General features: G+C 36.3%; 1 protein-coding gene, 1 long non-coding RNA gene, 1 other non-coding gene and 1 pseudogene across 3 annotated transcripts; all 4 read left to right on the top strand.

Annotated features, from left to right (window-relative positions):
- Positions 1 to 880: 880 nt before the first annotated feature.
- LOC141838815 (putative methyltransferase PMT3) lies at positions 881 to 6280 on the top strand. The gene is made up of 8 exons (XM_074726401.1): positions 881 to 1123; positions 1743 to 2102; positions 2188 to 2352; positions 2468 to 2650; positions 2885 to 3479; positions 4795 to 4907; positions 5027 to 5247; positions 5647 to 6280. The coding sequence occupies exons 2-8, from the start codon at positions 1839 to 1841 to the stop codon at positions 5960 to 5962; spliced, it is 1857 nt and encodes a 618-aa protein (XP_074582502.1). The 5' UTR covers positions 881 to 1123; positions 1743 to 1838; the 3' UTR covers positions 5963 to 6280.
- Positions 6281 to 6593: 313 nt separating this feature from the next.
- Positions 6594 to 6666, top strand: TRNAR-CCG (transfer RNA arginine (anticodon CCG)). Its single transcript has one exon. It is a non-coding gene; the product is annotated as a tRNA-Arg (tRNA).
- Positions 6667 to 8421: 1755 nt separating this feature from the next.
- Positions 8422 to 13381, top strand: LOC141841580 (E3 ubiquitin-protein ligase WAV3-like; annotated as a pseudogene).
- Positions 13382 to 13869: 488 nt separating this feature from the next.
- LOC141841378 (uncharacterized) lies at positions 13870 to 24173 on the top strand. The gene is made up of 4 exons (XR_012602799.1): positions 13870 to 13918; positions 14074 to 14174; positions 23826 to 23890; positions 23973 to 24173. It is a non-coding gene; the product is annotated as an uncharacterized LOC141841378 (long non-coding RNA).
- The last annotated feature ends 343 nt before the right edge of the window (positions 24174 to 24516 follow it).

Consider the following 24516-nt stretch of genomic DNA (forward strand, 5'->3'; position numbering starts at 1 on the left):
TATATTCCTACCATCATAGAGTAATTTATATATTCAAGTTTAAAATTAAATTAGAAAATGACAATATAAGACTAGCACATAATAATTAAATCTTCACCAAAATGATCATATTTCCATTTATATTTCACCTTTTTATTTTTCTCTTAAACTTTATCACTTTAATGTCTATTTTTAAATAAAATTATTTTGTAATAACTTTCTAATTTTTTTATAATAAAATTATATTTTTAATGCATTTTTTTAAAAACTATAACTTATAAAGCAGAGTTTTAAGAATTTATAGAAAGATTTACATGACTTTACTTCTTATTATTCTTTTAAATTTAGAATGGCCCCTATTTTTCTCAATATATAAATAAAAAATAAGAAAATAATTGATATATTCAAAATAATTATGTATTTCATCCTATTTCATTTGTAATAACAAATCATTTTTTGATTGATTTTATATAATAGTTTTTATCATACGAATTGAATTTCATTAGATATTATTATTATTATTATTATTATTATCATCATTATCATTTATTATTTACATCAAAATGTGTCTCAATTGAAAAAATATTAAAATAATATCTTATCTCATTTTTATCTAAAAATTATGTTAAATGTTATATAAGTTAATTTCATTTATAGATTATTATTTCGAACAAAGTTTTTATAATCATATTAAAATAAGTTTAATCGGATTAAAGTTCAACAATTTAGAGGGTTATTTTAATAATGTTAAAAATTAAAAATATCCTTTTAAAGATAATACAAATTATTTTCCCCAATATTTTTGTCAACGCGCTTTGACGTCTTTTTAAAATGATTTTGAGCTTTAATGTAACAAAATTTTAATGTCGCCTTTGATAAATTCGAGTCAAGCTTAGACGCTTGTCCTGATCGACCAATCACATTGACTCGTTGCCGACGCAAACATTCTTCAAGATCTCTCGCTCTCTCCCAGATCTGATCTCTCCTCCTCCTACTCGGCGCTCGCTCACTCCATCTCTTCCACACTCTCTCTTCCTCCGCTCCGCCTCTGCCAGGAACAGCCCATTCAGCTGGGCTCCGTGGAGATCTCGCTTAGGGTTTCGCAGGAATCGCCGCCATCAGCTCTTCCGTTTTCAGATTCTCGGTAACCGCTCTCGATTCAGTTCCGATTCTTGTTGCGATCTGGGATGCGGTTTGTATTTGTCAGCCTTTGGCGATCGTGGTTGTTTTGATGGATTTTATGTAGATATTAATTAGATCTGTTTCTTTGTGAGCGATAGAGTTCTTATTCTGGATTCGACTCGCAAATTTTCTAGATTTAGTTCCAGAAAAGAAACTATCGGGTCTATTGGTAATATATGATTTGTGTGGCTGGGATTCCTGGATCGCTCCTTTTCCGATGCTATTCTTTTAGTGGTGAATTTATTGCTAGCATGCTATTCAGGGGTTTCTCCACCATCTGTGCTGGCAAACACGGGTGTAGTTGCAAAGTTCTGTGCTTTTCACTTTGTTTTTATATTTGATTCTTTTGGTTTCTTCGTTATTTCAATTATCCTGTTTCTTATTCGTTTTATTGACATTCTAGAAATTGAGATCACGTGATTCGATAAATATTGAAACATCTGATTATTGTGAGTTTTTACTCTTGAAATTTCGCAGTACTCTGTGATTCTTCTTCAGAAATTTTGTATTGGAGGCTTGTTGTACTCTAGATCACTGAATTCTTAACAGTTTGCGTTGATTTTAATCCTTGCTTACTGCAGGTTTCCTTATGTTTGACTACGTGGATTAGGAAGTGGTATTGGATGATATATTGAGTTCCCTGAAACCGGGCTCTGCACTAGAGCTCTATTTTCAAAATGATAAGGGGGAGAGATGGCAGCCAAAGGAAACACTTGATCCCATCATTGTGTGTTGGGTTCCTTTTTCTAGTCTTTTTGGTTCTATACTATGGCTCCTTCTTTGGCACTCAAGGTCACGATGCTAACTCTGCAATAGAGCATGGTGCTAAATTTTCGAGAACAATTGGTTGGTCTAATGTGGATAATTCAGAGTTAGGCAAATCAGATGAATCTATTTTTAGTCAGGAGGGAGATGATGGTCCTGTACCAAAAAGCTTTCCTGTAAGTGCACATGGAACTAGCCATTTGTCTCTTGGATCATCAATGAATTTGGAAACTCTTAATTAATTTTCTTTACTTCCTTCAGGTCTGTGATGATCGGCATTCAGAGCTCATTCCTTGCCTGGACAGAAATCTTATATACCAGACAAGACTTAAGCTGGATTTGTCTGTGATGGAACATTATGAAAGACATTGCCCGCAGCCTGAAAGGCACTATAACTGTTTGATTCCCCCACCAGCTGGGTACAAGGTTAGACATGCAAGATCAGAGATGTTCTGGACATTTTACTTCATTCTCTGTGTCACTGTTCTGTTTCGTATTCTCTGAGTCTTGTAAGTACCTGTTTTGGTATATGATGCTGTAGGTACCAATAAAGTGGCCAAAAAGCCGAGATGAAGTTTGGCAAGTGAACATTCCTCACACACATCTAGCACATGAGAAATCTGACCAGAACTGGATGGTTGTAAAGGGAGATAAGATTGTTTTTCCAGGAGGCGGCACTCATTTTCACTATGGAGCTGACAAATACATTTCACACCTTGCAAATGTAAGTCCACATTTCATGTGAATTAATGTTGTGTGAAGTTTCTTTTTCTTTTCAATAAATTGTCCTTATCATTCACGAATTGGGAATGTTTATGAAATCAACTCTTTCCTTTTCAATTTGCTAGTCATTTTTGTGCTTCCCTGTGGGTCTTATTTTCCCCTGCAGTCTCTTATCTTGTTTGCTCGTTAATTTGTCTTGAAACAAATAATAATAATTCTTTATTTGGATTGACAGATGCTTAACTTCTCAAACAGTATCTTAAACAATGAAGGAAGGGTCCGATCAGTTCTTGATGTTGGTTGTGGAGTTGCTAGCTTTGGAGGATATCTCTTGTCATCAGATATTATAGCTATGTCTTTGGCACCTAATGATGTTCATCAAAATCAGATTCAATTCGCTCTTGAGAGGGGAATTCCTGCCTACCTTGGTGTATTGGGGACAAAGAGGCTTCCTTATCCAAGCAGATCTTTTGAATTTGCACATTGTTCTCGATGTCGAATTGATTGGCTGCAACGAGATGGAATCCTTCTGCTTGAGTTAGATAGGCTGCTTAGGCCAGGAGGCTATTTCGCTTACTCATCTCCTGAAGCATATGCACAAGATGAAGAAGACCTGAGGATTTGGAAACAGATGAGTGCACTAGTTGAACGAATGTGTTGGAAGATTGCTGCCAAAAAGAACCAAACTGTAATATGGGTCAAACCATTGACAAATGATTGTTACATGAAGAGAGCACCAGGAACTCAGCCACCTCTGTGTAAACCTAATAATGATCCAGATGCAGTTTGGGGTGTCCCAATGGAGGCTTGTATTACTCCTTACTCTGAACGTGAGTTTTTTTTTTTAAAGGGAAGTATTGATTCTATATATAGCATCTCTATCTATAGATCTCTATATATTGAGCTATCCTGCATTTTCATTGTGTAGATGTTTTGGATATTTTTCTTTGATTAGTTTTATTATTCAAAGGTGCTGATAGGCCATTATTTATCCCACAAAATTGATTTTAGACAAAGTGGAAAATGTGGCATTGACCCCTTGAATTAGAGGATTCAAATGATGACAAGGAATTAAACCTTGTTGCGCCGAACTAGGTGTTTTTAATGTATTTCTCAATCAGAAGCCTTTAATTATATTCTCTAGCATAAGCTTTGGTACCGTACTCCATTCCACCTAAGGTAGGTATTTTTTAACATTAATTAAGGAGTTTTTTTCTTGTAAATTTTTTCTACTGATTGAAGCGACCACTATATTTATCTACCAATAAATAAATGCTGTGATTTATTTTATGCTCAATGTTCAAGTATGAGATTGTTTGCCTGAATTTGTTTTCTTGATTCTTAAACCATGCCAACATAGTTGTGCCACAAAGTAATGTATAGTACTTGATTTGTTTCCATAGTGTTAATTTCGTACAATCCCACTTAGGATTCATAAGTTTCACATTTAGCATATTACTGATGTATTATGGATATTGTGATGTAATTGACAAGTGATTGTAGTTAATTTGGTTACCTTTTTCCAAACTGACTCTTGGTATTGATACATGCAAATGCCAAGCTTTTATCAGGGGAAAACTAAACTGTTCACAAGTTCTTGAAGGTTTGGTAGTTATTAGCCAATCTTCCTTTTGCCTTGTGCCTTTATTTTGGTTGTCAGATCACTACTTTTGGCAGTCTCAAATCTATGGTCGATTATTGTCTCCACACGTAAAAGTGTTGTATACTCCTGGAACAAGTTTTCCGGCAGTTTATGTTGGGTAGTATACTTTTATATTTAAAGAATATGGACATTGCATTATGTATAACTGAAGAAGATGAACTATAAATGATAGTATAGCTCAAGAGGTTCATTGACTAATGCACATAGAATTACACTTTGATGCTTGAAATATTTAGATAGGAAAGAAGCATAAACTTTTAAACTTAGGAGCAGTTTTAAATGTTTGAGTACCTCATCCTAATTATACTATGAAAGTTGCCATATTCATCTTCATCAAATGTTTGTCTATTATCACTGATGCCATCCTCGTTACATTGCACTGCAATAACCATGATTGGATGGTGTATTTAAGGTAGCGTGTGTACCAATAGCTCACTGTAAACTTTTTCTGCTAATTTTTGCGAGTTTTCTTTTTTTGGCAGAGATTCAAAGAGATGGTGGAAGTGGATTGGCTCCTTGGCCAGCTCGCTTGACTACCCCTCCTCCGCGCCTTGCTGATTTTGGTATTTCAACAGACACGTTTGAAAAGGACATGGTAAATAACATTGTATATAATGTTTCATTAACAACAATAGTTGGAGGACGGACATGCATGTGAAGATGTAATTCTTGCTGGAACAGATTCCTTTTTCTGACATTGCACATATTTCACAGGAACTCTGGCAACAGAGGGTTGATAGTTATTGGAGCCTATTGGGTTCAAAGATCAGGCCAAATACACTTAGAAATGTGATGGACATGAAGGCAAACTTGGGTTCATTTGCTGCTTCTCTAAAAGATGTGCCTGTTTGGGTTATGAATGTTGTGCCAGAAGATGGACCTAACACCCTCAAGATAGTTTATGACAGAGGCCTAATCGGCACTACACATGACTGGTAAGCTTATATTTCGATATGAGGGAATCTTCTGCGTAGTAGTTTATATTCCTCCCACGTGTAACTTGTTGCATGGTAAATTCTCATATCTGTTAGATTACTTACCTGCCTATTTCCTATAAATAAAATTTTTGATCCTTCCTGATTATGACATGAGCTAAGTTCGAGTCTTGCTGATATTTCCTCAATCGTTCATAGCCTTTTTGGCATTGTATCTAATAGACAATAGATTTCATAAGATATAAAAGAATGCTAACTCTTTTTATTGAATTTTTTAAATGAGGCATACCATTGAGCAGTAAGCTATGAGCCTATTCTTGTACATTTGTAGAATGCCTTGGTGTTTTCATTGTCATTCAAAGTGTACTAATCATATCATCAAATCTCAATTTCCTGCAGGTGCGAGGCCTTCTCAACGTACCCTCGTACTTACGACCTCCTTCATGCTTGGACCGTCTTCTCTGACATCGAAAAGAAAGGGTGCAGCGTTGAAGACCTGCTTCTCGAGATGGACCGCATTCTCAGACCAACTGGTTTCGTGATCGTCCGTGACAAGAAGCCGGTCATAGATTTTGTTAAGAAGTACCTGACAGCCCTGCTCTGGGAATCAGTGGCTACCACAGACGCCCAAGCCAATTCCGAAGATGAAGAAGTGGTGTTAGTGATACAGAAAAAATTGTGGCTGGTAGACGAAGGCACCAAGGATTCAGCATAATGCCCTTGGATTCTGGTGTCCATGAAGCTAACTAAGTGAAGAATAAGAATGCCTTATAAGTCCTCTTTTTTTTCTCCTCCTGAGATTTGAGTCTCTTAATGACTTGTTTCTGTTGGTATTGTGTTTGTAGACTAAAGCAGTTAAATTCATATTCCTCTTTGGTAGCTCCTTGTGTCTATAGATGCTGATTGGCATATTTTTCTTTGTGGAAGGCAAAACTTACTCGAGTGTCACTGGTGATTGATCTATGAGTTGACAAATGCTGAAATGTTTGATCTCTCTTTGGTTATACGGATATGATCTCCATATTGAAATTGAGATCGGCCGGTTTTAACAATCTGGTCTCCGCGTTGAAAGTCAAACTTAATCCATTACTATGAATAGAAAAAATCTGATAGATTTTGGTGCGCTTCGATCACACAAAATAAGGTTTTGTGGGGCCACCATTTCATTACTGGTTTGGTTCGGAAAGCACCGACCGAGTCTCAATCATGTGATGTCAATTCAGGCCACTACAAAAGGGAAAGCTTAATCGAAATGAGCTGTCAATCTCTAACTCTCATAATGGTGACGTTGATATTTGTTTATTTTATAACTATCAAAATCCTTTTGTTACAGCCCATTGACATGTGGTCGCGTGGCCTAATGGATAAGGCGCTCGCCTCCGGAGCGGGAGATTGTGGGTTCGAGTCCCACCGTGATCGAAAGTTTTTTGGCATCTTACGAGCAACTGGCATATTATTTTCCATATCAATAAAAAATATATTTCACTAAAATTAAATTTATTCAAAAACTGATATATATATATATATTTATTTATTTATCTAAAAAACATTATTACAAAAATGTTCCTATAATTTTATTATACTTTTAAAATTACCTTCACGATCGCATCTAATCCAAATAGTGGGGGCCACCAACATGCATCACCTTAACCCAAGTTGTCTGCTCAGTATTGACTTATTCTCCCTCGCTTACTTTACTTTGCGGTGAGTCGCTGTCAACAACCTCATGCTTTGCTCATCGAGAATGAACGACTCTACCGCCTCCATTACTTAATAGTTTTGGTAAACGCATTAATTTCTCTTCGATCATCCAAATCATATATTTCATTCATCGCCCAAAGTCGATACAGAATCCTTCTCTTTCAATAGGAGTCGATAATATTAGACATAACCAATAATATAACACAATTTGTCCTAGAATTGATGTGATGATAAAAAGTGTGATGGACTTCTTAGGTAATGAAGGTTCAAATTTCATTGACACGTTACACTTGAAGAATTTGTGATATTAGATTGTTCGTCAAAATTCATTTGTACTTTTCAATCTATTTTGATGGCCGAACAGAGATGACAATGAGTCAGATTTGAATCGGTTTCTATATCATTCTCATCCTTATTTATTACATTCATCTTCATTCTCATTAGATATTCAATTTTTATTTCTATCTCATACTCATCATATTTATCCTCGTTAGTATCCTTAACCAACATCATAATTGGTGCTAATTTTAATGTTAACACCAACTGTGGTATTGAATTTCAAAATCTAACACTCTATTGGTGTTAGAAACTCAATAATATATATATAATTTAATTAGATATTTAAGTATGGGTAGGATTTTATCATACCTACCTTCATATTCAAATCTGAAAATTCTTATATTTGATTATTTAATTCGATTTAAAAAATCTCTTCCATGCCATCCTTCATTCAGGTCGGATATCCGATCCTCCATTGGGTTTCGAGAAAATTATCATCCTTAATGGTTGGTGAGAAATTTTTGTAAGATCAAATTAATTACCTCTAAAAAAAAACATACAATTCCATATAATCTAATAACTTTTAAACTATCATTTCCTATAAAATTTAATTAATCTTAAGTTATGTAAGATTACAACGTACATAATAGACTGTATATTACTTTAATACACTTTAAATAATTTTCATTATTTAAGATTGATTAAATTTTATAATTTATGCAATATAAAATTGTTAAGATTAATTTAAACAGTTTAAATAATTTTAGCTTTTAAAAGTTGTTTAGGGTATTTTGATGGAATAGGTAAATTCTAGTACAATTTTAAAATTATTTTTAAAGTTTAATCTTTTTTAGAAAGTTATTTTAATATGAAAAGAGTTATAATCATTTTATTTTACATTTAAAATGTGAAATAAAAATATCTAGCGTATATTGTTAAATTACCATTTAAATTTCTCCAATATTTAAATACCTATTATATCAAATTGAGAATATTTTGGGGATAACATTAAAAATATCCTGAGATATTTTGACATTAAGAAAATTTTAGGATATTCTAAAAAAGGTACTAGATCGGGGGCATTCGAAAATTATTTAACTGTTAAGGAGTTAACTGAAATTTCCATTGTCTTTAAATTAGACCTTAATTTCCCGTCCACCGCCGGCTGACTATAATTCCCGCAACCACCGCCACCAGCTGCCTCGTACGGTGACCACACGCCCTCCTTCTCTCTCTCTCTCTCTCTCTCTCTCTCTCTCTCTCTCTCTCTCTCTTCTTCTTCTTCTGCTGCTTCGCCTCCCGTCGGAGAGGGACTCGAGATACGCAGATCGGATGGGCGGGAGCGGGTGGAGGAAAACACTAAAGGGCTTCAAACTTTGCGTCCACTCTCCCCTCGCCGCCGAAGGCGGCGGCGACGTCGCGCCCCCTGCCGCGTCCTACGACCCCTCCGCTGCTTTGTCGTCGCCAGATCCGCCTGCTTCACAGCTGCCTACTCCCACTCAGTCGTCCTCGGGCCTCCGCCCGCGGGTTTCCGCATCCGGTAGCGGCCTTTCCAAGGTAGAATGATGTTTTCGTTTTCTACTCTTTGTGGTAGTCATCGGAGTTCTCTTTGCGCTATTGTTCCCATGGGGTTTCGGTTTTTGATTTATCGAGTGGGTAAGCAAAGGTTTGTTGGTCCTTTTGTTCTTGGGCTGCGCCACTGTCCGCGCTTGGTCTACGTTCCTCTGGATCTGTTTAGCGCTCTGCTAGTATTCCAATTAGTCGTTGAACGTGAAAGAAATTTGTTTTTTCCCCCTGATTCTCTACATGCCTACTTGGCACTGATGACCGGTCATCCTCCGTTGCATGTTTTTCCGATAAAAACAAAATGGGTTGCCAGCTATCCATTTGGATGCATATTCCTGCCCTAATTTGAAAAGCGCAACTTATTTAGTTAGCAGGTGTGTTGCATGCTTGCAGCAGCAGATCTGGAGTTTTCACTGTCATCATCCTGACATTGCCGAATGCAACACTAAAATCCACGAAAAAAAATGCATGGTATATGGAACATAAGGTTGCTTATTCTTTAAAGTTCTCAAGTTCCTCATGCTTTCTCTTAGATATGTCAGTTTCTTTCTACAGTGGAAGATCACAGTCTTAAGGCTTGATTTACTTGGGTGGAAAGATGGGAGGAGGGTGTGGAAGAGGGAAAACGCCACAAAATTAGAGATGAATGATGAATCAGTTATGCACTTGTTTTCTTCTTGTCCTCCCATTTCCCATACTAGTTACCCATCTAAGTAAAATCACATAAGGTAAATAAAGAATTAATTGACAATTTGGAAGGCCATGTCCCTCTGGGAACCTACTGTAGATAATCCATCCTATTGTTGGACATCCATGGCTATGTAAGAGGGGAAGTTTCAGCATTGAAACTGTGAAAATTGCTTAGAGATCTCAGCTCCAAAGGGCTCTCTCTGCTGCAAGTGGCTATAGCTGACACAAGAATTTAACATAAAAGCCATAAGAACTAATGTATTTTAGCCTAGGCTTTCAAGTTATTGCCCCCTGTGCCACAATAGGTACAATTTCCCCTTTGCACAGCTGATGAGCTCTGAGGAGTTGAATTACACTAATACGTTTATTATTTGCTCAGAAAAAGATCATAAAAGAGTTGAGCTGAAGTTAAAGAAATTTTACCTCATGCAATTCCTATGTGTTTGAGCATCAGAATTTACAACTGGATAGACCTTAAAATATACTCAAAAGTTGAGTAATTGTGAATTTTGTTGTTAGACAATCATCAGCCTTATTTACAGATTGTTCGAACTCCAAATATGTTGTTAAATCATTCTTATTAGCTTACTACTATGTTCTTTTGTTCCATGGATTATCACTGTAGCTGGCGTTGGAATTCATGACAGTTGCCATTGTCATGCCAACTAGCTGATTGCCTGATTTGACTGTTTCATAGCTGGACCCATTGTTCTCTCTAGTAGAACAAGAGTTGTCTCAATCGCTCACTGCACGTTTATATCCCACATGGTGCTCATATACAAATACTATAATTGTTGGCCACAGATTCTAGATAGTTGTTGTAATGCAATTTTTTGGCATTCAAAAGGGAATAAATGCATATCTTGATCAGAAATGATGTCACAAGATTCTACATCACCAACATAAATAAGCTGATAGAACCATGATTTGTTCAGTTAGAGGCCCCAATACAATGGCTGTGTTGCATTATCAAATAACCATTGGAGTTGGTAATCTAAGAAATCTGCCCTTGTCAATAATGTTTTCTCTCATGAAACCCATGGATGCTTGTTCTAGCTCAAACTGGAACTGGATCAGCTTATTCTAGTGGCAGTTTGTCTAATCAGACCAATTCTACTTGAATTGTGACTTGCTAGGTCAGTATGACAAAACGAACTTGCTTGCATAGTCATATCTGATCCAAACCTATCAATGGAGTAAAAGAATAAATAGCTTGTAGAAGAATAGAATCAGACTGGAATCTTTTTTGTTCTTAAATGGGGCAGTCACAACATCCCTTGTATGGGTTGTTCAATCCCCGTTAAAGGTCACCATGATCCTCTTGACAATCATTAAGGTGTTTATTGAGGTAATACATTATAAATTTAAGGTAGAATACTTTTATTTTTATATTGTGATAGATTCAACAGAATTTTACTTGGTTACCTTATTTGACAACACTTGTTATTTTCCCCATGAATTTCTAATGTTTTCTTTGGGTAAAAGCCCATTAGGGTTTACATAGGTCAATTTTCATTACATTCTGACCTTGGTTCTACAGACAGGTGTTTTATTCCTTTCAGTAAATTTTCTATAAGGATTTAAAATTCTCTATTTCCTTTTTCTTATTCTAGCTCCTGGTTTGCGTGCATTATTTTTCCAATTTATTACTATCAACCAGCGTCCTTTTGGTTTTGTAAGGCAACATAATGTCAGGACATGGTTCATGAAATCTAACCTCCCTTTTTATCTATATCTAGAGGACGTGTGCCATATGTCTGACAACTATGACACCAGGGCAAGGCCATGCAATTTTTACCGCAGAATGCTCTCATAGCTTCCACTTCCATTGTATCACCTCATGTGTTAAGTTTGGCAATCATGTTTGCCCAGTTTGTAGAGCAAAATGGAAGGAAATACCATTCCAAGGATCCTCTGATTCTCCTCGTGCAAGGTCAAGAGTTAATCCAGTGAATATGAATAGGCATCATGCTCATATGAGTTTTCAGCATCCCCTCTTGCACAACTTAGAGCCTTGCATTTTCAATGATGATGAAACATTAGACACCACTCTCAAAGCTTCTGGAGTTTGCTATAATGGATCCACCAACACTGGTAGAGATTAAAACATATCCAGAATATTCAGCCATTCCAGAGTCAATTTCGACAGACAACTTTACAATTTTGATCCATCTCAAAGCTCCTCTTGGTCCCAGAAAAGAAATTTCCTCAAAAAATGTCCATGTAGATGCCGAAGTTTCCAGAACAGATCGAGCCCCAGTCGACATTGTGACGGTGCTTGATGTAAGTGGTAGCATGTCAGGCACGAAACTTGCACTTCTGAAGCAGGCAATGGGATTTGTGATCCAAAACCTTTGCCCGCTGGATAGATTGTCTGTTATTGCCTTCTCCTCCACTGCCAGAAGGCTCTTTCCTCTCCGTCGGATGTCTGAATTTGGACGCCAGGAGGCATTGCAGGCTGTCAATTCACTAACAACAAGTGGTGGAACAAACATCACAGAGGGACTCAGGAAAGGTGCGAAAGTGATTGAAGAACGCAAGGAGAAGAATCCTGTCTGCAGCATCATTCTACTATCCGATGGGCAGGATACCTATCTCCTTTCTCCCACACTGCGCAATGGCCAACACACTCAACCAGACTATAGATCGCTTGTGCCATCATCCATCCGAGATAGAAATGTCCATAATGTACCTGTCCATGTTTTCGGATTTGGTTCTGATCATGATTCCGTATCAATGCATTCTATCTCTGAGACCTCTGGGGGGACATTCTCGTTCATTGAAGGTGAGGGTGCAATCCAGGATGCATTTGCTCAGTGCATCGGAGGGCTTCTTAGTGTGGTGGTGCAAGAAATGCATGTGCGGCTGGAATGCCTCCATCACAATGTACAACTAGGGTGCATAAAATCTGGCCGATATGCTAGTTGGGTTACAGATGGTCGACGTAGCGGGACAATAGATGCTGGGGACTTGTATGCCGATGAAGAGAGGGACTATCTCGTCTCTGTTAATGTTCCTCCTGATCACCGTGAGACTCATCTTCTGAGAGTTAGCTGTGTGTATAGTGATCCTGTCACAAAGGAGGTAATTAATCCAGCAGCTGTAGAATTGAAGATTTCTAGGCCAGAGTTGGTAGTGTCTCAAACAATGTCAATTGAGGTTGATCGTCAAAGGAACCGACTCCAAGCTGCTGAGGCTATGGCCGAAGCAAGGGCATCTGCTGAACGCGGTGAGCTCTCAGAAGCTGTTCGTTTATTGGAGGACTGCCGTAAAAGGATCTTCGAGTCTGAGGCTGCAAAATCAGGCGACCAACTGTCTGCGAGCCTGGATGCAGAGCTCAAGGAGATGCAAGCAAGAATGGTCGATCGCCAACGCTATGAAGCATTGGGTCGGGCATATGTTTTGTCAGGGTTGAGCTCCCATTTGTGCCAGCGGGCAACTACCCGGGGGGACTCAACCAATAGTGGAACCTTTACCCAAACCTATCAGACACCTTCCATGGTCGACATGCTGCAGAGGTCCCAAACATTTAGTCCTGCAACACGGCAATCAAATCCGAAGATGCGGCACACTTTGTCATTCCCTGCAGGGCCTAAACCCAGGTAATTGGCTAACTTTTAAATTGGTTGCTGAAACAAAATGGGCTAGTTCGGGAAGAATGAAGAGAAGGGGATGTAAAGAGTCTTAAATTGGTTCTGGAGCTGTTGTGTTAGCGAATAAGTTGGATTGGCTAAGTAGATTGCTATTTGTTCTACCTATTTTTTTTCTTCTTTTGATCGAAATATTTGTTCTACCTATTGTTAAATGCGTTTAATGGTTTGTAAATAAAGATTGCATGTATATGAAAGTTAGAAACAAGTATAGATCTGTGCCTATGGTTCACAAGATTCCGAACCAACATCTCATAACCTGTGATTTTTTTTTTCAAGTTTGCTAGCTTTTTGATCGAGTTAATACATTGATGCAGGTTTATTTAGTTGGATTTTCCTTTTGATAGATAGTGTTTGATACGAGTAACATCAAAGAGGAGTGCCATTTATACTATTTCTCATAATAAAAAGGTATTTATACTATTAATTCTTTTGGACATAAATTTTGACATTTCTATTTAATAGATGGTTTATATTTTGACATTTATTGAAAGTTGAAACCAAGCACATAATTTAGAGCATAATGCACGAAAATATATCAAATAAGTTTTTTTTTGTCGGTGTGAACTGAACCGGACCGGTCACGGGAGCCTACCGGCTGGGCACGGCCCAGTTCGACGTCAGCCCCACTGTTTCATTTATGGGCTCACGCATCACCAGCCCCCGTCTCTCCCGCTCCCACGCAGTGCATCCGTCTGCGAACATTCAAATCTCTCCGTCGCCGTCGTCGCGAATCCCTTGCCTAAGCCGGAGATCGCGAGTCGTGCGTCGTAGAACTCGATCAGGTACGATCCGATCGTGCTTCCCCAATATTCCTTGTGTAGCATGCTAAAACCCTATTCCACGTATTTGTTTTTTTTTTCTCGCTCTCTCTCTCCATTCGGTGCTTCCGATGGCACTTCGATGAATGAATTAATTACTGATTTGTTTTTGTTTGGAGTTGATGAGCCCTCTGGAGATCGTAATTTTGCTTCAGAATCCTACATTGTGTTAGATGGATATGGATCCCGTCCGGACGCCTAGCTTCCGGATTGAAAGATGGTACGGCTCTTTGATCTATGATCCTGAACTCTTTGATTTCGTGTTTATCTTAAAAGGAAATTTGGAAAAACTATATTGAAAATTAGCTTATTGCTCACCATTCGACCATGAGGATTCCGAGAGGAATGAGTTAAATTTATCTGTTGGTCATATATTTGTATCACAGGAATCACCATAGTTTCAACACAGAAGTTGCTTCAGGCACATGTCATGAATTGCAGAGTAAAGGCATTTACTGGCATTTGCAACTCAAGGCTTAGTAAGATTTGCATTAGGCACAATTCGTACGAATTTGTGATAACCATTCTGACTAGATAAGAGGGAATTTGGAAATTGACCTGACTTTGGAATATTAAGTTGTTTTGTGTGACTTCTGGGAACATCAAGGGAGAACAAATAGGTTGTTTGGTTGCATAAGATTCTGTATTAAAACTCTCTGAAAATATGAACTAACTTTTCTTGCTAAGATTTGAAGCTCGAAGCGTTACTATTACATATCATTTGTAACACTTCAAATATGGATTGATCACAAGAGGTTGAAGTATGATTTCACTCAAATCAAGTCAAACATAAATACTATTATGGTACATAAATAGAGAGGAGTATGAATATTAATAATTTATCATATAATAACACCAATTAAATAATTCAAGACCCAAGGTCCCAAAACGCATTAATTCTTAAGTTAATTTGCAATACTAATCCTTAATTTATTCATTCTAACAAATTTTCTCAAGCTGAAGAATTAGATATTTAGCATACTTAGCTTGTCAAACAAAACAGTAAATTGAGTCCTACTTAGTGGTATGGTGAAAATATGAGCATGCTCTCTTCTACAGAGGTGCACATACATGTTGATCTTCCTCAACTGTTGCAATATTGCTAATGAAGTAATAATCTACTTCAGTGTCCTTAGTGTGTTAGTGAAAAACTAGATTGAGTGCAATGTAAATAGTTGTTCAATTATCACAATGCATTCTTTTTACTTAGAACTAATAAATTGAGGCCATTGAGTAAAGTTCAGATCCGCATCATTTCACAAATCGTGTGCTGCCATATTTCTATTTTTAATTTAGTATTATTGCAAAGTATATCACTTTATTTCTTACTGTCTCATGTTATTATTTGTCTTGAACATAAAGCAAATCGTATGCAGTCCAACATTAGATCATATATTGATATTCACATTTCATACTGATGCAGATTGGGAAACAAGATTTGAATCTGTAATAGAATTTGGTATTAGAGTGACTCCATGCTGCCAATTGGTATTAGAGTGTTCTTGCATTACATCGTTTGTATTGGGGAATTCTAGTGTTGCATCACATACTTTTTAAAAAATAATTTACTAAAGACCCTTTAACATAGTACAACATTATTGGCATTGTTTCCTGATAACACATTTTAAGCTCTTGCAGACCGCCTCCCTCCACCAATATTAGAAAGATATCTGACCTTACAGTGAATAAAACAGATAATTTTTTTTCAGAAATGTTCAATGATGATAGCGTTGTTAAAATTACTACCATTTTCTGGCAATATCCTATGTTTTAAAATAATCAAAATATTGACTAGTTTGCATTAAGTCAGCCTATTTTTCAAAAGATCCATAGATTTCTTTAAGATAAAGGGATGCCTCCTAAACTATTACTGATGTCAATTACAATTTCAATAAAATAAGATGGTTCTCTTGACCTTTTTTGATGAATTTAGCTTTTAGATATTTTTAACTTAAGGAATGCCTTGCACATCACTAAACGTAATGCTTCATCCATCTCTCTCACTCAAAGTCAATTGAGAAAGCTCAATATGGATTAAGAAAGATCACAAAAATCTCTCTTGAACAACCCTAAAAATCTCTTTTCTTCAATTAAAATCCAGTCCAGCATAATTCAGGACCCTACTAAACCCAATAATATGTAATATTAACAATAACACTTAAAAATTTATATTGGAAAAACTTTGGATATATTGAACACTCTATATTAAAAATATGATTTATATCATTAGTTATATTCTATCAATTTTTGTACATTAATTTTCTATTAAGAAATACAACATATTATTGACATGTTTAGAGACAACCAATAGATTTATAAAAGTTGAATCTTTTAGAGTGAAAAGTGGAGACCAAAGAAAAGTATTAGTAAATGCAATAAAAGTGATTTACTAATTCAAATATTGATAGTGATTATTTGCATAAAACTCAATAGTTATAAGATTCATGTAGTCAACCCCTAAGTAGTGGACAAATGATAATGAAATTTGACATTATATGTTTTTATATTACATTATCATGTTTAATGACACATGATAGATATTCTTATTAAGAGTCTAGAATTTCTTTTATAATCTCATATATGAAATAATTTTTTTATACCTTTCCCTATGTATATTTTTTAAGAAAATTCTCGACAATTACAGTTTCTTTGTTTCTATTTATTGGATACATACTTGGATTCTTTGCCTATCCTATCTGGATAACAATATGGATTTTGACAATGATATAGGCACCCTCCCTAAACCATAAGTTAAGGTAGATCAAGATTGCCTTCAAAGGTCAAACATAAAAAAAAAAGGTGGATCTACCATCTCAGCGGCTCCTCTAGAGTTAGCTCCACTGATATGGAAGGAGATAAATTCAAGATACACAGGCAAGAGGCGCATGGTGGTGTGAATTCCAGGTCGTGAGTTCCTACGAGATTCGACCTCTGACTGTTATACCAGAAATATCATGTGCCCATTGTCTGCAATACGCCCTAGGGGCGAAGGTCAAACATTCGAGGTTTGGTGGATAGTTGACTTATTCTAGTGATCTGCCCAGGCCAAGTTCACATATCTGACAAATTCATTTGCCATTATTCATCAATAGCCACAAACCCATGCTCTCATTAAAATCAATCTCACCCAAAATCTGATTCTCTCGCTAACATACTGTTATGCGGCCACCTTATGTTAACCGTAATCTAACACAGTAACTGGGTCATGCTTTCTTATAGAAGTCATCATCTGGAGCAGGAACTTTTTTCTTTCAAGTTTGCTTCTGCTCTTGACTCCCATCTTCTGCCATGGCAATGGTTCTAGAAGAGGCGTTTTGGGACACTATTGTCCTGGTTGATCACTCCACCTGGACCATCCCCCACCTTAAGCCTAAGCCCTGTATGCCTCCTCCTGAGTTGGAGAAGGTCGTTACGGACAGTAGACTGAAGGATCTTACTAAGTTGGCTTTGTTAGTTCCATGTGGAGACAGATCATTTTGAGCATGATGTAGATCTTTTGAACTCATTTCATAACCCTAATGAAGTCACTCAGATGCCCAGTTGGTGTGATAATTAAATGTTTAAACAGAAAAGAATCTGCAAATCCAAACTCATCTGATAATATCCATGCCCGTCCAGCATTTATTTACTTCGGGTTAATTTGATGCAGGGATGGGGTAAGTTGCAAGTACTTGCAATTATGTTGGTAAGTCCAATCAATCTGACGTGCTAATCAATGAACCACTTTATCAGTTCAATAAAAAATTATTGCCCAATCCATCAGCTTCGGTTCTTGAAAAGTTTTTGGGTAATAGGTCTGATCACTTTGCTTGGACACTACAAATAATTAAAGGTTCCAAGACATGACTGGTGGAGTCCCATTTGCATTAGGAACTATCAGCTCCAATAATTTTCTAGAGAACAGCAAAATGGACGCACACATTTATCTTATTTTCTTATTTCCTTTTCTTTTTCAATAGATATACTGCAAAAATTGCAGTATCATAGCAGTAGTGAGGGTAGGGTAAATTTGACATAGCTAGTCTTTGGATAGGAATGATCCACTATGAGCATCACCAAGTTAATATGATGATATTTCTACCTTTTATTATTTTATATTAACTATTACTAAATTTCAATGAAGGATAGCCTTGCGCAACGGTGAAATTGTTGTCGTGTGATCTTGTGGTCATGAGTTCAAGTCGCGGAAACAGTTTCTTGCAATGTAGGATAAAGTGACATACAATAAATCCAATATGGTTCGTTTTTTCTTCAAGACTCTGCATTGATAGGAGCTTTGTGCATTGAGCTGTCCTTTATTATTAAATTTCAGAACTGATTCAACATTGATATATATGGATGATAATAGAACAGTATCTTTCCTTTTCGTTTGACATGTTTGAATAACCTTTTTTTTCTTTTGAGAAAGTATGCATATTTATAGAATGGAAAATGTGTTTATAGAAACAGAAAGTATGTATATTTGATTTGAGTATGGTATTTATTAACATAGATTTGTAAATGGACTCAAGTATTTCTTGAATTCTTAGATCAGATTTGAAAATTGTGCAAGTAGCTATGAGCTTCAGTCAATGCTTAGTATACATAAATTATACGTGTCCATAAGCACGTAAAAATAATAAAGTACCTAAGTTGTCTCCTAACCGGTGGGACAACTAACTATTTAACTTGATTAATCAAGCATGCATTTTGGATATTATAAACTATTAGGATTTTTAAAATTGATAAAAGGGGCTATTGATGAAGATAGCAATAATAATAGAATAAAGAATGAGTATTTGAACTAAAGAGCTTTTGGAGGATTGTGTGATCATCATGCATCTTGTAGACTAAATGAAAATTTTTGTAAGATTGTGATCCAACACAATACTTTATAGATTCGGAGCATTTAACTAGAGTGTTGGATTGCTCTGAGCAACACCTAAAAAAAAGGTTTGTATGGCAAAGAAATTAAAGAATGTTAACATGGAAAGCTAAGATGAATTGTGGTGAAAGGATAAAATAAAAGGAAAAACTAGTATTTAATAGGTATTAGGTATGTATCTCTAGTAGATGATAAAATTTGAGAAAATAATTTATTCTGTCGTTAGAAAAATTGTATTCGTTAGAGAGGAAGGTGTAAATGATAGAGATAGCAAATAATAGATTAGCCAATGTAATAAAAAATAATTTAGGGAATTTAAATATTATTGTACTACTGTCTTTTATAGTGTTTAATGGATGGATGAGGTTCTTGTATTTGGATCAAGTATTTAGGACCAATATGGCTTAATGATGATGTTGATTAGAACCTTAACGTTGGCTTGCATGACCTGGAGGAAGGTGAAAAGTACATTTATTAATCAGTTTAGTTGTTCTTTTGCTTATTTAGTTTTCTAGCTTAACCCCATTTGTTATGGGTACAATAATATTGTTCTATTGACCTCGTGACTTGTGAAAGAATAGTTCACAGCTAACATTTCCATCAAGCCAAACATGAACTGTACAGAGAGCTAGGATAATTTGTCTTCGTGTTTCACTTGTTTTACTCTCCCTCTGTAGCGCTCTTGACTGATTTTAATTGGCGGAATGACAGGTAACTCAACTGTTTCTACATGACTAGTCTGTCATATTTAGCTTTCTCTCTTTTCATGGAAGCCTAGCATGTGGAAATTGGGGTCCACATGCGTCCTAAGGTGATGACAACCTCTGGACTCCCTGGATACTCCATGCAGGACAGATCCAATCTTTAGAATTGGATGCTAGCTTTTTTCCCTTCTTTCAAAAAGCGATTCAACCTTTTCTCACTGGTTTCTCGAACACAACTCCATTTTTTACCACCAAGAATGGCCATCACTCAACGATAGTCTTAGAGTCAAAACTTGAAATATCAAGTAGAGGAACTCGTGTTCATGTGGTAATACAGATGGGACTAGTTTTGGCTCCTACTCGGGCTTCTATAGCTGGAATCAAAGTCATCCCTTGCATTTTTTTGCTGAAATGTGTGAATTCCTTCATTAGTTGTTTAACCTGATTATTCTGGATAACAATCAGTTTTTTTTCACGTGAATTTAGATAAAATTCTATTATCAGGCTATGACCTCACAACAATTGAATATTAAGGAATTATGGTTTCTCAATCAAATATTGGCTTAATTGGACGTCACTCAATGAAAGTTCTCATTTGCTAATTTTCTATCTATTTGTTACTATCCACCGTGTTATTATTTTTTTAAATTTTGTTTATTGACATGTTGTCATTGTGAATGGGAGTTTGGACGGTTAGCAAGTGACATGTAGTAAAAATGAGAATGCTAAAATTGTATGGAATTACTAGAAAGATAATATAAACAATGTTAATATTGGAAGACAATTAGATGTAACTTTAGTAGGTGGTCAAATCATGAGCAAACATAGATTGAGACAGTATAGGCATGTTCAGTGGGAACTAAACGATTTTTTAGTTTGAAGAGATTAATTGATCATCATCACCATCATTATCATGGCTTGACCTAACTGCGATCTAGTGTTTTATCATCATCATTAAGCCAAATTTGTCCCAACTATCTAGGATCAACTATCTGAATCTTATTTCTTCATTGAACTCTATATAAAGATTATCAATAATAGCCTTTAAATTAATTTAATCATTTCTAATTATATTGACAAATATTTCTTTAGACTCCTGTCAATCTGTTTTCATTTTATCATCTATTGAAAATGCATCTAATTGTCATAGACTATTAGTTTTGTTATATATAATATAATAGCTAACATAGCATAATTGTTTTTTCATAGTACATTCACCTCTGCCCTTTATTTAACTAAACACTCAGACTAGAAAAGCCATGTAGGCAGTCAGCATTCCTCATCATTCTCCAAGCTACACAAGTTATTTTCTTGTACGTGTTCACTGTAATTATAGCCTTAATCATGTTGGAGACATGATAGCGATGTACCTAAGAGCTTGGGCCCTTTAGACTGTGCGCTAGTCTGTCTCTTACTCATTGAAGCACATACGCAATAGTTGATATTGGAAAGGGGTATTCAACTTCAAATTAAAAACTTTTCATTGTTCAACTCACACTGATATAACTACCACCTATTTCTTTCCACCCATTTATCAAGTACTTTCTTTCTTTCACACTTAACTCTTCATTTTTATTCATCCTTCCTCACCAGCTTTCCACCTCAAACTTTGGTTCTTCAGTGGTTCATGGATATTGGTATCCTTGAGGCACAAACTTGGTGGGTGTATTATAAGAGTTGTGACTGAAAGCTGCATGGCTAGAAGCCAAGGGCTTGTGAGATTTTATGGATTAGTCTTTCTGCTTCTCCTCTACCTCTTCCTACTTTTGTTGCTTCAGCCTCAGCTCCTGCTCAAGGTGAAGATCAACAGAAAGATTGCCTCTTTATCTAGTAGGCGATTTCTATCAGCCTCCTTGTCCAATCAATCCATGAGGCTACATGCAAATAATCACAACTCCTCTGAATCCAACTTTGTTTCGAGCAAACACGAAGTCCCCAGTGGCCCAAATCCAGTCTCAAATTAATAGGCAGCTTCAACATATGTTGCTTCCGATGAATCAGTCATTCCAATCATATATATTTGATTTTGATTACATGTATTTGCTGTTATATGGCCACTTATCTTGCAGTTCTTGATTACTTGTAATACTACTATGGTTGAGAATGAGGCTTTAATTTGTATGCGTGTGCAAGCATTGAAATATTCTTTTGGCTACTTCAAACAAAATGTGATCATCGTATCACTGAAGAAATAAGTCGACTGACCACCACTGCAAATATCAATGGTGGAAGTTTGTAGCGGCACATTATTTTGATACATAATTATGCATTTTCCCTTGATGCAATCCTGTAAGAATTAACATCTCAGTCATTTACTGTTTCCCTTCAATCCCTGCTTAGTTTCTTTGGGACTACATGCTTTATTCATGGCCTTGGAATTACCAGCAATCCAGCTGTTTTTTTTAATCAGGTACCAGTATTTATTTATTTTATTTTTTTTTTTGGAGAGGGCTGGCTCATTTTGATTATCTTAAGAAGATTTTATTTTTTCAAAATCCATTGTTTGCAGATCTTATGTACCTGTTGTCCAATATATTCATGCTTTGTTATATTTTTTCTGTACGCGATTAAACACAAACTCTGTTTGATATTAGAAGCCTGAATCCTTAAATATATATTTGCTTGATACAACTTTTCTCTGATAGGTTAGCGGAGACATAAATGTATATCTGTATCTGTTATCATAAGAATCTTTACTGCTTATCACGAGGGCTGTTGTTAGGTGTCTCTCGTGAACTGGCAAGAAAAAGCTGGTCCTAATTGCAGATATTTCTTATTAGAATCGCTGTAAAGTGTCCTGCACTGCACTTGCATGCGTAAAGTTAAGCCTGGACAGGTCTTGCAAAATTTGATCCTTTTGTTAATGCCCGTCACCTTTTTATTTGCCACCCTTTTCTTTTGTCTTCTTGGAGATTCAAGATTCCAAGGCCTGTGCCTTACAGTGATGAACAGTTCGATTAGTGTGCATATTGTTTGGTGATGGTTGTGGTATAGGATTTGTTGCCTGCCTTGTACGTGAAATGATGGAACGGTGATTGCGATTCAGGAGGTTTGACATTTGGTGGTCCTTCTAAGTGTGAATTTGCCATTCACCATTTCACCATTCTACGATATTCTCTTTATCATTATAATTCTGTACTCTCTAACGTTGCATTCGATTAGATGGAATGATGTATTCTAGGATTCTATAGCTGTAGGATCGTCCATCTAAGCAATGTCCTCTTTCGTAGTGGTCAATTGTAGCTTCCTGATTTATCTCCTCACAGATAGTCGTAGGATCGACCGTATGAGACCGTTGGAGTGGCGAATTCCACCTTATGCTGAAGTGCTTGTGTCCATCTTGATCGTTATAAATTTGATAGTTTTGTATGAAGCGCCCCCTGTAGCTGTAGGATCCTGCTTGTGCCCATCTTAGTCATTATAATTTGATGGTTTGGATTGATTGGGCTGGATCTTGTGGTTGTAAAAGGGCCTCCATAGCAATCGCGTCCAGAGAAATTATTGGGCTTGTTGGGTTGGTTAAATTCAACACTGCACATCGGTGACTTGCAGGACTCAAGTGGAATGCATAAGCTAGTTTGGCTGATTGAGCTGATGGCGGAGTCAAGTTAGACACGTCTAGTATGATAAAGTTGACAAATCAGTTGAGTTGGTCAAGGACGAGTCAAGGGGTCGATCAAGTCAGATTGATCAATAAGATCAGGAGAGCAAACCAAACGAGCCAGCAGACCTAATTCGATTAGCCATTCATAATAACTCTAGTCAGATAGTGTGAATTAAGAGAGTTGGACAAATATTTTTAAAAGTTTTTTCTTATAATATTTTTATAAACTAAACATGAAATTAATCCTTTCATATTTATTTCTTATAGTTCTACTGTCCTGCATGGAATAACATAGTTTTTTAAAGTTCTATATTGTTTCATGCCCATCAAGAATACTTTCTTAATCGGTTGTGTTTGGCCTCATTTTGTAGCATTTACAGTAACAAATAGTAGCAAGATGCCTTCTGTTTCTGATCCGATTTTCTCAATTCTATGTTTGATTCTTTGGTTACTCTTGATGGAAATAAATTGCGTGATCTGTCCAGGAAATATTGACCATTTAATTGTTGGATAGAATTCAGACGAACTGTGTATGCGTGATTTTTATAATGAATTCACGCTGTAAAGTATCGTTCTTTCAGTTAGTGAGGCATCACTTTATATGATCAGTCTAGCTGTTTTGTTTGTTACAATTTTTTTTTTAGCAATGTATCCACTTGCAGTTATTATTTTCCATTTAATTGTTTCCAATCATTTCAGGTAGCATTCTCTCCTCTCCAAGGAACCCATTCAACTGGACGAGTTCATCTTCCAGGCTTCAAGCTGTTAGTGATACAGCAGCTACATTAATACTCTCAGTACCCACCTTGTAACTCTTAAAGGTATGCTAATGCTGTTACCTTACAGTTGGCTCCTGCGCAAGAACAGCAGCATTGTTTCCACTGTCATCCGCCTCCTCCGTCGCCTTCGCCTTCGCCTTCGCCTTCGCCTTGGCGGAGAACCAGAAGCTAGAGAAGCCCAGAGATGAGTCCCGACATTGAGTTTGGCAACGGGCTCGTCCTTCTTAGAAGGTACAAAAATTAATATTTTAATGTTTAAAAGAGTTTAATGAAAAATATTATGATAGTTTTGTACTTATAGATACTTGTTATATGGAGATGGACCCATTTTGGTAAAGAATAATTTATAGATATTATTTTGATCCTTCTCAATTTCGAAGAGCATATTTTTTTATATTATCTAAAAAATATCTATATACATATTTTAGAAGAGTTATTTAAGTTGTCCTTTGTCCTCTTTTCATTAATCATCTCAGATCCTATTCAGCCTTTCATAGTTTTACTAGATTGATTAATTGGTCTTCTGTATTTTCTCTTGCCTCCCTTCCGTGTCTTATTGCTCCTTTTAATTCACCTATTTAATAAATTTGAAATATAAGTTATGTATATTT

This window comes from Curcuma longa, chromosome 11 (genome assembly GCF_044706935.1).
Source record: "Curcuma longa cultivar G26 ecotype Majalengka, Jawa Barat chromosome 11, ITB_CL_G26_1.1, whole genome shotgun sequence".
NCBI lineage: Eukaryota > Viridiplantae > Streptophyta > Magnoliopsida > Zingiberales > Zingiberaceae > Curcuma > Curcuma longa.